Source organism: Heteronotia binoei, chromosome 17 (genome assembly GCF_032191835.1).
Source record: "Heteronotia binoei isolate CCM8104 ecotype False Entrance Well chromosome 17, APGP_CSIRO_Hbin_v1, whole genome shotgun sequence".
NCBI classification, from domain to species: Eukaryota; Metazoa; Chordata; class Lepidosauria; order Squamata; family Gekkonidae; genus Heteronotia; species Heteronotia binoei.
In genome coordinates, this window is record NC_083239.1 from 49,247,327 (window position 1) to 49,263,895 (window position 16,569).

The following is a 16,569-nucleotide window of genomic DNA, read 5'->3' on the forward strand; positions in this document are numbered from 1 at the left end:
CTTCTTCTTCGCTTGCTTCTGAACACCCTTCTGACCTGGCTCTTCTCTCTCCTACAGACACTTTTGCCAGCAAAGTGGCAGCCCTCCAGGATCAGTGTGCTGACGCCTCCATTGGCAACGTTACCGGCAGCAACGCGGTCAACGTCTTCCTGGGCCTGGGCGTGGCGTGGTCGGTCGCCGCCATCTATTGGGCCTTCCAGGGCAAAGACTTCAAGGTGGAGGCGGGCACACTGGCCTTCTCCGTCACCCTCTTCACCATCTTCGCCTTCATCTGCATCAGCGTCCTCATGTACCGGCGCCGTCCGCACATAGGGGGCGAGCTGGGGGGGCCCCGAACCGCCAAAATCCTCACGGCCAGCCTCTTCCTGGGCTTGTGGTTCATCTACATCCTCTTTGCCAGCTTGGAGGCTTACTGCCACATCAACGGCTTCTGAAGACTCAGAGAGCAAAGAGATGGGGGCAGTGTGGGCTAAGAGGGAGGCCAGAGAATGAGCTAGTCTGCAAGAGGGTAGCTCTGGACAGAGACCCTCACCCACCCGAGCATCTGTTTGTACCACAAATCTCCTCTCTCCTTGCTGCCAGGCCGGTGGGAGGGGAGAGGTTGCATATTTTTCTAACTTGCAGCTGAAGCGAGGAGGCCCCCTTCTTCCTTCTGCGGCAAACATTCCAACAGTTTTTGTGTGTGTACGTTGGAGGGGAATCTTCCTCCCCGCCCCGCAGACCTGGGTGACTCGGTGGGAAACCAACAGGAAGTGGAACAAGGGGTTTCTGGGAACATTCTCTTGGCCTCCTATCTGGTTGAAGGACCCGAAGGGCGTCTCTTCTAAATGCCATCCAGTGGTTCTCCACAGCTCTGCCTCAGCGTGAACCCCAGAACCGAGAAGAACGAGGCCTCTTGTGACATCAGGGGTCTTGTGAAACGAGTTGTCTCCCCATGTTCTGTTTTTAATGGGGGGGGGGCCCACATGGAGTGGGAAGAGGAGACGCTAGAGAGGGACAGTTGCTGGAATGAGATGGAGGTTTAACGTTTATTCTCTCTCCTCTCTCTCTCTCCCTCTCTCTCTGTCTTACTTTTTTCCCCCGTTTGGCGTTTTTGATAGTCGTCTTGTGGTTTTCAAAATGTCTTGCTAAGCCGGGGTTATGTTGGGGTTGTCAAGGCTGTTTTGCCCAGACTTGGTGCAACAAAAGAAGGAGGGGAGCTCTTCCCCTTTGTGATTTTTTTTGGGAAGGGCGAATATCAGCGGGTTTCACATGCGCCGTTAACTTTGGGTTGAACCACTCTTAGGCATCAATCACACGCACTAAATAATGCCATTTCAATCCACTTTCGATGCAGTTTCGAACTGGATTTTTCCAGTTTACACAGACCGATTCCCCACTAGCCTTACGCCGCTCTCACGCTCCTCTTCTCTGCGGGGCTTCCGTTGGATTTCACACTATCTGCCCCGGGGCTGCAACTAGCATTGCCTTTTTTGTGCAGCAAACAGAAACTGGTGTTTAGAGGTTTCTGTTTGCCATGCAAAAAAGGCAAAGCTAGTTTCAGCCCCGGGGCTAATAGTGTGAAATCTGACGGAAGCCCCACAGAGAAGAGGAGCATGAGAGCGACCTAAGGCCAGTGGGAAATCGGTCACAGTAAAATCCAGTTGGAAAGTGCATCATGAGTGGATTGAAAGTGCAGGATTTAGTGTGTGCGATCGCAGCCTTAATGTGCTTCTTAAACATCTGTTTCACTCTCTCTGGCAGGAGGGGTTTAAGAAAAAAAGATCATACCCCTAGTTAAAGGAGGATTCCTTCTCCTGATCTTTCCGTTAACAGACCATCGATCGCCAGAGTAAATCACCTTCTACATGCCCTCCTTTAGGAGACCTCCTATCGGTAAACAATTCTGTGACATCCGCTCTGTGACCTAATTCATGTCACCCACAGCTGAATCAACAAGTGACCCCCATATGAAGAAGACTGCAGATTTATACCCCCACCCTTCTCTCTGAATCAGAGACTCAGAGCGGCTTGCAATCTCCTATATCTTCTCCCCCCACAACAGACACCCTGTGAGGCGGGTGGGGCTGAGAGGACTCTCACAGCAGCTGACCTTTCAAGGACAACCTCTGCGAGAGCTATGGCTGACCCTAGGCCATTCCAGCAGCTGCAAGTGGAGGAGTGGGGAATCAAACCCGGTTCTCCCAGATAAGAGTCTGCCCTTTCAAGGACAACCTCTGCCAGAGCTACGGCTGACCCAAGGCCATTCCAGGAGCTGCAAGTGGAGGAGTGGGGAATCAAACTCAGTTCTCCCAGATAAGAGTCCGCACTCTTAACCACTACACCAAACTGGCTCTCTGAAGCCCTGAACTGGATGGCCTAGGATAGCTCGATATCATAAAATCTCAGAAATTATGCAGGGTCAGCTCTGGTCAGTATTTGGATGAGAGACCTCTACCAGGGTTGTTTGGTAGAGGCAGGCAATGGTAAACTACCACTGTTTGTTTCTTTCCTGTCCTGGATGGCCCAGGTTGGCCTGATCTTGTCAGAAGCTAAGCAAGGTTGTCCTTGGTTAGTATTTGGATGGGAGACCACCGAGGAAGTCCAGGGTCTCTACCCAGAGGCAGGGAACAGCAAACCCATTCTGAATGTCTCCTGGCTTGACATGGATGGCCCAGGCTAACCTGATCTCGTCAGTTCTCAGAAGCTAAGCAGGGTCAACCCTGATCATTACTTGGACGGGAGACCACCAAGGAAGTCCAGAATTGCTCTGCAGCAGCAGGCCATGACAGAGCACCTTGGTGTGTGTCTCTTGCCTTGAAAACCTTACAGGGTTGCTGTGACTCGATGGCATTTCCCACCCCACCACTATGCAGTAGGAATGTTGATGTTGCATGCGTTGGATGGCTCTCCTAGGGCGTCCCTTCATCACAGCCATACCTCCCCTTGGAGTCCTGATGGTGGGAAATCCCAGGAGATCCGTCCATCCCCAGCGATTCCACCATCCAAACCCTCTTGGCACAGTGAGGGATCAAAATCACGTTGAAGGTGGGACTCCAAGGCCCCAGAAATATAGGAAATTGCTGAATGAGGCCCCTCACCGTTCAGAAAGCTGTCCCGTTCTCTCGTACGCATACAAATAGTGAGATAATCCAGGCCCTGACTAGAGCAAACGCTGATGTTTTTTGGGTCATGGTACTGAAGATGTAGACCAGAGGTTGTAGATCTTCACAAGCCTTCAAGTTTCTCTTTCTGGAGCACCAATTAGAGTCCTTGAGCTGGAAGCATCCTTCTAGGACACTTGGTTCAACCGCCCCGCTCAGGGAATTCAAAGCTACAGCATTTCCGACAAATGGCCGTGGGGTGGAACGGAGCCTGCTCTGACCTGCAGGCCCCAATCCACTATATTCTCCAAGGTTTTCACAAAACTTGGAGAGGCTTTTCTCTCTCTCTCTCTGGTAATCTGCCACCACCTTTGTAGGAATTGCCTACTGGGAGGGTCAGGACTCCCAGCTTCCTTCCCGTTCCGAGTCCTGGCCTCTGGGTCTCCCGCTGCCCAGCGCCTGGTCACCATGGGAACTGTTTACTGCCTTGTGAGCCCCTGGAGAATAGCCACTTGCCAACTGCCTGCCTTCCCTCGGTGCTCCTTTTAAAACAGCATGTCCTAGACGGTGGAGGTCTATGCAGTACAGAGAACCGCTCCTAGCATCCAAAGTTATAAAGTATTTATTACAGAGAAAATAGCAGCCCCGTGGCGCAGAGTGGTAAAGCTGCAGTCTGAGCTCTCTGCTCACGATCTGAGTTCGATCCCAGCTGGGTTCAGGTCTCTGGCTCCAGGTTGACTCAGCCTTCCATCCTTCCGAGGTCGGTAAAATGAGTGCCCAGCTTGCTGGGGGGGAAGCGTAGATGACTGGGGAAGGCAATGGCAAACCACCCCGTAAAAATTCTGCCGTGAAAACGTTGTGATGCGATGCCACCCCAGAGTTGGAAATGACTAGTGCTTGCACAGGGGACTACTTTTTACCTTTTTACAGATAAAATGTTCACATGCCTACTTTTAGCACAGCACCCGACGGAGCAAGGGATTCAAAAGAAATGGGTCAAATACAACTCTTCTGTCCCTCTCTTTGGGTATACCCTATCAGATGTTAAAATGTAGGATGGGCTCCTTAACGTAGGAAGTTAGATTTCTACAGAGTCACCATTACCTTGCAGCTTCCTCCAACTCTTCAGACAAGCACATAGTTAGGTGGTCTTCTACTCCAGAGTTCAGTTAAGAGCTCTGTCTGCTCTGATGAACTCAGCACAAAAGAGACCTTTCTCCTTGCTTCCAGGGGTTTTATCTTCTCTCTTTCCCCTCCCGCTGACCGGGTCAGGCAAGGTCAAGGATGTTTTTTCTGACATCTCAAGAAATTTTATTCCTGAAGTCTTTCTAGTTTTAATTCCTCCAAGTCTCTGTTCCCTGCTTAAAGGAGGGGGACTTGACCCTCCCTAGACTAGCATTTGTATGAAGGTGGGCTGAGATAATCGGGGCTTTTTTGTAGCAATAAGAGCCCTGTAAGCTCTAAAAGGATTGGCTACATAAGAAGGGAGTGGCCTAACATGCAAAGGAGTTCTCCCCCTCCCTCTCTCTCTCTGTCTCTCTCTGACATCAAGCACACATCCAGAAAACAGACTCTTTCCTCCCTCTCCTGTATTTCCAGCCACTTGTCATTATCCTCCTGGTAGCACCTGAAACTTTCCGGCTGCTACAATTGATCTCCAAGAACAGTACCCCGGAGAGAATGGCTGCTTTAGAGAAGGGTGGCCCAAACGCCACCCTGCCCAGGCTCCGCCCCCTTCCCCAAAAACTCCAGGCAACTCCCGATTCAAATCCCGCTACCTGAGGCATCACAGATATCCACCTCCTGCTCAGATACCAATGTCCAACGAGACGGTTTCTGACGCTGCCTTATCTTGATGTCTCAGGCAGGTAAAGGATCTTCCTGCTCCCTTCGGCCTGAGCTCTTTAAGGCGGAAGCAGTGGGAATCGAACCGGGGACTTTCTGCACGCAACACAGGTGCATTGCCACTGACTGAAGCACAGGCATCTGAGGCCCTCCCTTTTTGTTGGATGGCAGAAGTCCTAGGCTGGGCCCCCTTCCTAGAAAAGGAAGACATAATATAGTGGGTTCAATGCATGGAAGACCTGTGGTTGCAGTGATCATAGCTCTGTTTATTCAGTTACAGCAGGGGTGGGGAATCTTTTTTCTGCCAAGGGCCATATGGATATTTATAACATCATTTGCGGGCCATAAAAAATTATCAACTTAAAAAAGAGTGCTCCGCTGAGGGAGAATGATTCAGGCCAGAAAAATTAATGCAAATAATTGTTTTTCTATTTGAAGTCATGTGGGGAGAGCCTAATCTGGCACACACACACAAACACACCCGGCCCGCTGCCCTAGGCAAATGCATAGGTACAGGGCTTTTTTGTAGAACTCAGTAGGACATTAGACCACATCCCCTAATATTAGCATATGAGGTCACACACTCATTAGTATATTAGGCCACACCATCTGGGATAACCAAATGCAAACTGAACTGTGACAGTAACTTTTCCAGGCCCTGCAGCAATTATGGCCAGCCAGCCAGGCCCCAGGGAGGCTGCCACACAGTACATCTGGGCCCTGTGATCCCTGCCTGGCCTTGGGGAGGCTGCTGCACAGTGGAGCTGGGCCCCACGATCCTCACTGGCCAGCCAGGCCCCAGGGAGGCTGCCACATGGCTCAGTTCAGTCCAGCAATCCCCGGGGGCCACCCCAAGTGACCTCGAGGGCCGTATATGGCCCTCGGAATGGAGGTTCCCCACCCCTGAGTTACAGCATGGTAACGACTGAACTAGAAAACTGTCCAATGGGGCCAACTATATACAGTTCAAGGTTCCCGCGCTAGAACACCATTGGGTCATTTGAACCAGCAGGGGGCCCATGATTGGACCAGGGCAGCAGGGATTTGGACCCCACTGCCCATTGTTCTTTAGTCCCCAAGCTTGGTCCTACAGGCTTCCATGAGCCAGGCAGGAACTACTCAGTCCATCTAACATGAAGCCCACATACATAACAGAAGACGAGTGGCAAACGTTTGCCCTCTCTTGGAATTCTTGGCGTGACCCATCTTGGGGACATCAGGTGGAGCGTGATAGGGTGCCTCCGCACAATCCCCATTTATTTGCATTGTCAGCTTCTGATTTCAAAAATTCTAGCTCATTCCGTGGGGCAGCCCATGAAGGGCAAGGGGAGGACCAGACCTGCCTGTATGGAGCCAAGGGATCAGGGAAAGCCCACCGCTTAATTGTGAAGTCCAGGAAATCTCCCTTTTGCCAAGTTTGCGTAGGACATTCCATGGCCAGACCGGTGAAATGCTAGCTCAGGGTTGGCCAAACTGTGGCCCAGGAGCCACATGTGGCTCTTTTACACATATTGTGTGGCTCCCACTGGCTGGCTTGGAGAAGACATTTCTCTCTTTAAATAATTTCTCCAACCCAAACCAGCTGGCAGCTTGGAGAATGCATTTAGAGTTAAAGTCGCTTTCTTTCCACCTCTCCTTCCCATCTATTTTCCTTCCTTCCTTCCTTCCTTCCTTCCTTCCTTCCTTCCTTCCTTCCTTCCTTCCTTCCTTCCTTCCTTCCTTCCTTCCTTCCTTCCTTCCTTCCTTCCTTCCTTCTCTCAAACATCCGACGTCCATGTTTTGTGGTTCTGAAACATCTGACATTTGCACCACACAGCTCAGTTGTCACCTGCAAATCTGGGCTTTTTTATGAGACCAGGAGTGATCCCCAAAGACAACCAGAATGAGTAGAACAGGTACCAATTTCCAGGGCTTCTTTTGTACCAGGAACTCCTTTGCGTATTAGGCCACCCCCCCCCCCCCCGATGTAGCCAATCCTCCATGAGCTTATAGAGCTTTTATTACAGGACCTACTGTAAGCTTCAGGAAGATTGGCTACATTGGGGGTGTGTGGCCTAATATGCAAAGGAGCTGCTGCTACAAAAAAAAAAAGCCCTGCCAATTTTATACCCCTGAAAGAGACCTGACTCTTTATATTTTGTGTGTCTTATTACACACATTACTTGCACAGAACCTGGGGCTTTGCTGCCACACCAAGAAGGCAGCTCCCTGACCCCACAGAACTTCTATTCAATGTGTCAACCATGAAAGAGACAAACGCACAACGAAAAGGGAACATATATGAAGCTGCCTTATACTGAATCAGACCTTCAGTCCATCAAAGACAGTATTGTCTACTCAGACTGGCAGCGGCTCTCCAGGGTCTCAAGCTGAGGTTTTTCACGCCTGTTGGCCTGGATCCTATTTGTGAAGAGGAAACTGAAAGGAAAGGTAAATACAGTCAAAACCCTTGGGAAAGCTTGGAGGCTATTTAAAACTACAATCCTAGAAGCTCAGATAAAATATCTACCACAAGTTAGGAAAGGCACAAACAGGTATATGAAAAGGCCTGCATGGTTAACAAACAAAGTAATGGAAGCTGTAAAACGTAAGAAGGATACCTTTAAGCAGTGGAAAGCTAGTCCAAGTGAGATTAATAAAAGGGGACACAGGTTGTGGCAAATCAAATGCAAGACTGTGATCACGCAGGCAAAAAGGGTTATGAGCAGCATATTGCAAAAAACATAAAGACCAACAATAAAAATTTCTTCAAATATACTAGAAGCAGGAAACCAGCCAGGGAGGCAGTGGGGCCCTTGGATGACCAAGGGGTAAAAGGATTACTGAAGGAGGATAGGGAAATGGCTGAGAAGCTGAATGCATTTTTTGCCTCCATCTTCACTGTGGGGGAAGTGTTTGCCCGCTCCAGAAGCACTAATTTTGGAAGGGGTGTTGAAAGTCCTGAGTCAGATTGAGGTGACAAGAGAGGAGGTCCTACAACTGATTGATGAATTAAAAACTAATAAGTCACCAGGTCTGGATGGCATACATCCAAGAGTTCTGAAAGAACTCAAAGTTGAACTTGTGGATCTCCTGACAAAAATATGTAATCTTTCATTGAAAGCTGCCTCCGTTCCTGAGGACTGGAGGGTAGCAAATGTCACCCCCATCTTTAAAAAGGGTTCCAGAGGAGATCTGGGAAATTACAGTCTGATTTCAATACTGGGAAAGTTGGTAGAAAGCATTATCAAGGACAGAATGAGTAGGCACATTGATGAATTATTGAGGAAGACTCAGCATGGGTTCTGTAAGGGAAAATCTTGCCTCACTAACCTGTTACAGTTCTTTGAGCTGGGGAACAAACATGTGGACAAACGGGACCCAATAGACTTCAATAGACTTCAAAGGGGACCAAATAGACTTGTTTACCTTGACTTCAAGAAAGCTTTTGATAAAGTTCCTCATCAAAGGCTCCTTAGTAAGCTTGAGAGTCATGGAGTAAAAGGACAGGTCCATTTGTGGATCAAAAACTGGCTAATTAATAGGAAGCAGAGAGTGAGTATAAATGGACATTCTTTGCAGTGGAGGATGGTAAGTGCTGCAGTGGAGGACGGACAGTGCCGCAGGGCTCAGTACTGGGTCCCATGCTCTTTAACTTGATCATTAATGATTTGGAGTTGGGAGTAAGCAGTAAAGTGGCCAAGTTTTCAGAAGACACTAAATTGTTCAGGGTGATGAGAACCAGAGAGGATTGTGAGGCACTCCAAAGGGATCTGTTGAGGCTGAGTGAGTGGGCGTCAACGAGGCAGATGAGGTTCAATGTGGCCAAGTGCAAAGTAATGCACATTGGGGCCAAGAATCCCAGCTACAAATACAAGTTGATGGGGGTGTGAACTGGCAGAGACTGACCAAGAGAGAGATCTTGGGGTCATGGTAGATAACTCACTGAAAATGTCAAGACAGTCTGCAATTGCAATAAAAAAGGCCAACGCCATGCTCGGAATTATTAGGAAGGAAATTGAAAACAAATCAGCCAGTATCATAATGCCCCTGAATAAATCGATGGTGCGGTCTCATTTGGAGTACTGTGTGCATTCTGGTCGCCGCACCTCAAAAAGGATATTATAGCATTGGAAAAAGTCCAGAAAAGGGCAACTAGAATGATTAAAGGTTTGGAACACTTTCCCCATGAAGAAAGGTTAAAACGCTTGGGGCTTTTTAGCTTGGAGAAACGTCGACTGCGGGGTGACATGATAGAGGTTTACAAGATTATGCATGGGATGGAGAAAGTTGAGAAAGAAGTACTTTTCTCCCTTTCTCACAATACAAGAATTCGAGGGCATTCAATGAAATTGCTGAGCAGTCAGGTTAAAACAGATAAAAGGAAGTCCTTCTTCACCCAAAGGGTGATTAACATGTGGAATTCACTGCCACAGGAGGTGGTGGCAGCTACAAGCATAGCCAGCTTCAAGAAGGGGTTGGATAAAAATATGGAGCAGAGGTCCATCAGTGGCTATTAGCCACAATATATTATTGGAACTGTCTGGGGCAGTGATGCTCTGTATTCTTGGTGCTTGGGGTGGGGGGGCAAAGTGGCAGGGCTTCTCGACCCACTTATGAACCTCCTGATGGCACTTGCTTTTTTGTTTTTTTGTTTTTTTGCCACTGTGTGACACAGAGTGTTGGACTGGATGGGCCATTGGCCTGATCCAACATGGCTTCTCTTATGTTCTTATGACCCTTTTTAGTTGGAGATGTTGGGGATTGAAACTGGGACCTTCTGCTTACCAAGCAGATGCTCTACCACTGAGCCACCGTCCCATCTGAAATGGAGTGTAGAATGTCAACTTGGTTTGGGACCTAAGTTGAGGATGAGGCTCAAAACGGTAGCACAGGTGTGTTTGGAGAAAGGCTATTGCTGTGAGACCCTTAAGACCAAGGGGGGTGCTCCATCCCACCTCTGCAGCTTTACCTGGTGGGCCTTCTATCCTGGTCCACCTTGGACATGGTTGCCAATCTCCAGCTGGTAGCAAAGTACCAAAAAGAACCGTGATATCAGTAACAAAAATAGCTAGAAATTTTGGAAAAAAATTAAGGAGTTTTACTGTAAATGTGTAACACCCTAATAAAGTGCTCATTCATAAACCATTGCGATTCTCATCTAATAAATATATACCTCCAGGGCCTTTTTTTGTAGCAGGAACTCCTTTGCATATTAGGCCGCACACCCCTAATGTAGTCAATCCCCCAAGAGTTTACAGAGCTCTTCTTGCAGGGCCTACTGTAAGCGTTTGGGGGATTGGCTACATCAGGGGCATGTGGCCTAACATGCAAAGGAGTTCCTGCTACAAAACAAGCCTTGCTCATATCAGACACCTCACTAGTACAAACATTGCCAAAAGTGCATATGCAATGCAAAAGTTCATACATGCAGAAACTGGAGTTGGGACAAATCAACGGACATCCAACCAGGAAGGTGTCTTCTTCTTAGACCTTCATTCAAGCCTGTGGTTCCTCCGTGTGATCCTAGAAGCCAGTCACCTGGTTCTCTAAAATATAGCACACAGGTAGAACAGGTAAAAGAGCCCCGTGGTGCAGAGTGGTAAAGCTGCAGTGCTGCAGTCCTAAGCTCTGCTCAAGACCTGAGTTTGATCCCGGCAGAAGCTGGGTTCAGGTAGCTGGCTCCAGATGATTTAGCCTTCCATCTTTCCGAGGTCCATAAAATGAGTCCCCAGCTTGCTGGGGGGGGGGGAAGTGTAGATGACTGGGGAAGGCAATGGCAAACCACCCCGTAAAAAGTCTGCTGTGAAAACATTGTGAAAGCAACATCACCCCAGAGTTGAAAACGACTGGTGCTTTCACAGGGGGACTACCTTTTATCTTTTTCGGACAGGTAAACGTTCTTCCTTCTCCATGCAGCAACTGGTGAAATTTCCGGTCAGCGTGAATCTACTTCTGTCTGAATCTATAATCTGTATGACTTCGTTGAGGTCGCAATGAGAATTTGTTCCATGTCAAAGTGGCAATGTGAATTTTCGGAATCTTTAATCAAAGCGGCTAAGTGGGAGGATATTCGAGGGCCAGCAGTTGCCGTAAGAGAATCCGAACTCTGGAAATTTAACGAATTGCTGCGTGGAGGGAGGAAGAGTGTTTACCGGTCCTACCTACGTGCTATATGGGGGTCATTTCATAGAAAAAGAGGTGCTGGAGCTCATTAGCACAACTCATTTGCATATGCCACACACCCCTGACATCACCGAAAGGTGTACTCAATTCTATCAGCTCAGCATCTGCCTTAAAATGCTTCTTGAATTGTAATTGTCATAATAAAACCTGACTCCCATCATACATTTAAAATTAACTTTTTCCTATGTGGTCATGGTGGCATGAGGAAGATTTCCATCTCTCTGCTTTATATGTTTTGGTTCTTTCCTCCATTTTTTTTGGGGGGGAAGGGAAATATTAGAAAGTTTCTCAAATCTCCAGCAAAATTCTCACAGGGGGTTTGAACGATGGATCCCAGAAGCAAGTATTTGGAGGGGGGTGGTAAGAAAGAAAGAGCACAATAAAATTTAGAGGTTACGGAGCTCCGCTCCCGTGAGCTCCTGCCCAAAATGAAGCCTGCGTGTTATATATTAGAGAACCAGATTACTGGCTTCTAGGACCACACACAGAGGAACTGTGGGCTTGAATGAAGTTCTAAGAAGAGGACACCTTCCCAGTTGGCTCTCCGTTGATTCGTCCTAACTCCAGTTTCTGCATTTATGAACTTTTACATTGCGTATGAAATATTGCAACGTTAAGAACATAAGAGAAGCCATGTTGGATCAGGCCAACGGCCCATCCAGTCCAACACTCTGTGTCACACAGTGGCCAAAACCCCAAGTGCCATCAGGAGGTCCACCAGTGGGGCTAGAAGCCCTTCCACTGGGCCCCCCACAAGCACAAGAATACAGAGCATCACTGCCCCAGAGAGTTTGCACTAGTAGTGAGATTTTTGATACGAGCATTTATTAGACAAGAATCGCAATGGTTTATGAATGAGCTCTTTATTAGAGCGTTATATGTTTACAGTAAAGCTCCTTAAATTTTTTTCTAAAATTTCTAGCTATTTTTTGTTACTGGTATCACAGCTCTTTTTTTAGTACTTCTGCTATTTCCTTCCAAGATTCTCTCTTTGGTTTGCTCAGCCTCCAGTTGGTGGCTGAAACGCTCCCACTATTACTACGAATCTCCAGGCGGCAGAGATCAGTTTCCCTGGAGAAAATGGCAGCTTTGGAAGGCGGACTTCAGGGCATGAGACCCCACCGAAGTCCCTCCCCTCCCCAAACCCCACCCCCTCAGACTCCGCCCCCCACATCACCAGGGATATCCCCACCCAGGGCTGGCCAGCCTGAGAAAGAGAAACAGGGTAACCCCCAAGGCTGGTCTAGGAAGGCCGAGCGGGGTTTTTACCATTTTGTGCCCTCAAAGGGTTTGACAGCAGGGAGGGTTGCCAACCTCCAGGTGCAGCCTGGATATCTCCCTCTAACGGAGGGCCTGGGGGGGGGCAGAAAATGGCTGCTTCGGAAGGCAGACTCTAGGGCATTCTACCCCACTGAAGCCCCTCCTCTTCCCAAAACCCTGCCCTCTTCAGGCTCCACCCCTAAAATCTCCAGGTATTTCTCCTTAGGGACACTGTATGAATGCAAAGGCCTGAAGGTGATGGCTTTTGCCTCCCCAGCGTCACATTTAAATCAGACAAGAATTTGCAGTTGGGCAGATATCCCCCTTCTCATAGGGATGTCGATCTCTATTTGGGGCCAGGGCCGGCTCACCCACTAGGCATACTAGGCATTTGCCTAGGGTGCCGGGAAGGGGAAGTGATGAATTGGGCATCCCCCCACACAAGACAATTGCCTGGTTGTCTCCCCCCACCCCTCCCCCGCCACCACCGCCCACCTCCTCCCTTCCCCAGCACAGTGCAGCGCCGTGCACACACCCCCTCCCATGCGATCAGAGGAGCAACGAGGCTCGGCCCTACCCACTTCGCAAGGGCCCGGGCTTCTTCTAAGTTGTTTGAAGAGCACCCTGGAGTTTCGCTCCTCTCTCGCTTCCGCTTCTGGAAGTGAGGGGGAAGAAGCCTCCTCCAGCGTGCTCTTCAAAAAACTTTGAACAAGCTAGGGTTGCCAGTCCCCAGGTGGGGGCAGGGGATCCCCCGGTTTGGAGGCCCTCCCCCCGCTTTAGAGTCGTCAGAAAGCGGGGGGAGAGGGAGGGAAATGTCTGCTGGGAACTCTGTTATTCCCTATGGAGATTTATTCCCATAGAAAATGATGGAGAATTGATCCACGGGTATCTGGGGATCTGGGGGGGCCTGTTTTTTGAGGTAGAGGCACCTAATTTTCAGTATAACATCTGGTGCCTCTCCCCAAAATAACCCCCAAGTTTCAAAAAGATTGGACCAAGGGGTCCAATTTTATGAGCCCTAAAAGAAGGTGCCCCTATCCTTCATGATTTCCTATGGAAGGAAGGCATTGAAAAGGTGTGCCGTCCCTTTCAATGTGATGGCCAGAACTCACTTTGGAGTTCAATGATGCTTGTCACAGCCTTGATCTTGGCTCCACCCCTAATGTCTCCTGGCTCCACCCCAATGTCTCCTGGCTCCACCCCAATGTCTCCTGGCTCCACCCCCAAAGTCCCCAGATATTTCTTGAATTGGACTCGGCAACCCTAGAAGAATCCCAGGCCCCTGCGAAGCAGATAGGGCTGAGCCTCATTGTAGCACTCTTCTGATCATGCTGGGGGGTGGGCCATGGAGCGTGGTGCTGTGTTGCGGCACTGCAGAGAGTGGGCAAGGGCAGTGGTGGAGGGGGGGGGCGGTGGGCAGGTAGCCAGCCTGGGGAGCTGCGCACACTCTGGCTGGCACTGGTTGGGGCCTAGAGATCTCCTGGAATTCCAACCAATCTTCAGAGGACAGAGGTTGCTTTGCCCCTCCCCCTTCCCCGCCAAAGAAGGCTGTTCTGGAGGGTAGACTCTATGGCATTATATCCCACCTCCTCCAAGCTCCACCTTCAAATCTCCAGGAATTTTCCAGCCTGGGGTTGGCAATCACATCCTCCCGCTTTTCCATTTGTGACTCGGGGGGGGGGGGGTTGCTTTACAGTGGGGCGGGGAGAAGATCTGCCCAAACGGCCCCACAGTCTGGACCCTTGACTGTTTTCTTTTAAAGGAAAAGTTGCTTCGATTCTCATCTGAATTTCTAAGGAAACCTAAAGTAGGGGAACAATTTTCTAACACATCGTGGGGAAGGGAGGCGGGGTGTGGAGAGGAAAGGTGAACCCATCCAGGCACGAGTGTGTGCGTTTTTGATATCTGGTTTTCGTAACACCTCCCTTTTTTGACATACCGATTTTCAGACAAAAGGACATTTGTAGCTTCTTTCTGCACAGCCGGGCAGCGGCACAAAGCCCATGTGGAGCAAAAAACCTTCAACCCCCCCCCCCCCACCAACGCTCTCTCGCTCTTCTCCCACTTCCTCTCTCCTTGATTCTGTTTTTTAAGAACTCTGGATTGTGCGCTCTGTCTCGCTCTCTCTCTTTGTACAGGTTGCCATAAAAACGTTTAATTCTGCCTGTTCTTTATTTCGCAGACGAGAAATCTTGTTTAGCTGAGCATGCACGGTGCCCACCAGGGACCAATGAACAAGTTGACGAATACATTTTATTTTGAAGAGAAAAAAAAGCACCCTAGATCCTAAAGGAGTGGTTATTTTTTTTAGACAAAATCCTTTTTGTGTTTTGTTTCACCCACCTCTTTGGACTGTGTTTAGGGCTGCCAAGTCCAACTCCAGAAATATCTGGGGACTTTGGGGGTGGAGCCAGAAGACTTTGGGGGTGGAGCCAAGAGCAAGGGTGTGGCAAGCATAATTCAACTTCAAAAGGAACTCTGGCCATTACATTGAAAGGGACCGCATGCCTTTTAAATGCTTCCCCTTAATTGGAAATAATGGATAGGGGCACCTCCTTTGGGGGCTTATAGAATCGGATCCCCTGCTCCAATCTTTTTGAAGCTTGGGGGGTGTTTTGGGGAGAGGCACTGGATGCTATGCTAAACATTTGGTGCCTCTATCTTAAAAAACAGCCCCCCAAGAGCCTCAGATACCCGCAGATCAATTTTCCATTATACCCCTTGGGAATCGGTATGCATAGGGGATAATGGAGTGCCCAGCAGACATTTCCTCCCCCCCCCCCCCATATACTTTCTGATGACCCTGAAGTAGGGGAAGGGCCTCCAAACCTCAGGAATTCTGGGACAGAATAACAAAATGGCTGCCTGAGGGGAGGGAGGGCCTCCAAACTGGGGGATACCCTGCCCTCACCTGGGGATTGGCAACCCAAACGGTGTTGCATATGCTGAAATACATAGTTAGATTTTTGGAAACATGAATCTTTAACGCCAATAGGCACCTCAGGAATTCTGGGACAGAATAACAAAATGGCTGCCTGAGGGCAGGGAGGGCCTCCAAACTGGGGGGATACCCTGCCCTCACCTGGGGATTGGCAACCCGAACGGTGTTGCATATGCTGAAATACATATTTAGATTTTTGGAAATATGAATCTTTAACGCCAATAGGCACCTCAGGAATTCTGGGACAGAATAACAAAATGGCTGCCTGAGGGCAGGGAGGGCCTCCAAACTGGGGGGATACCCTGCCCTCACCTGGGGATTGGCAACCCGAACGGTGTTGCATATGCTGAAATACATATTTAGATTTTTGGAAATATGAATCTTTAACGCCAATAGGCACCTCAGGAATTCTGGGACAGAATAACAAAATGGCTGCCTGAGGGCAGGGAGGGTCTCCAAACTGGGGGATACCCTGCCCTCACCTGGGGATTGGCAACCCGAACGGTGTTGCATATGCTGAAATACATATTTAGATTTTTGGAAATATGAATCTTTAACGCCAATAGGCACCTCAGGAATTCTGGGACAGAATAACAAAATGGCTGCCTGAGGGCAGGGAGGGCCTCCAAACTGGGGGATACCCTGCCCTCACCTGGGGATTGGCAACCCGAACAGTGTTGCATATGCTGAAATACATATTTAGATTTTTGGAAATATGAATCTTTAATGCCAATAGGCACCTCAGGAATTCTGGGACAGAATAACAAAATGGCTGCCTGAGGGGACTGGAATGTCCCCCCACAGAATGTCAGGGAGCAAGGTCAGGCATAACACTCATAAGAACTCTTTAACATTATAGGTGGAAGGTCTGTTTAACAGGTTGCCTTTGGAATCTGCACAGCCAATCAGAGGGCCTGCTCATTTTCTTAAAACACGTGGTGGGCCCCAGGAAAGATGGTGGGTGTCATGGAGCCCACGGACACCATGTTGAAGACCCCTGCTGTAAATAACAACAACAACAACAGATGGCTTGTGTAAAAAGTGACAGCAAGTAAGCCAGGGCACACCACAGACAAGGTAGGGGTTTTTATGTACACAAAGGACATTCCCTGTGTACATGTTCAGACCTCATTTGGGGCAGGGCTCCAGAACCTCTAAATTTTACTGTGCTCTTTCTTCCTCCCTCCCTCCCCACAAAAGTTGCTAATGGGTTCCATTCTTCAAACCCCCTGGGAGAATTTTGCTGAACTCCAAGATTTGACAAACTGGCTGTGA

At 49.0% G+C, this 16,569-nt stretch overlaps 1 protein-coding gene across 1 annotated transcript in view; it reads left to right on the forward strand.

The window, feature by feature from the left end:
* SLC8A2 (solute carrier family 8 member A2) overlaps positions 1–434 on the forward strand; it is a 92,241-nt gene extending 91,807 nt beyond the window's left edge. The window contains exon 7 of the mRNA XM_060258322.1: positions 58–434. Within this exon, the coding sequence (XP_060114305.1) occupies positions 58–434 (377 nt within the window). The remainder of the gene's footprint in view (positions 1–57) is intronic.
* The last annotated feature ends 16,135 nt before the right edge of the window (positions 435–16,569 follow it).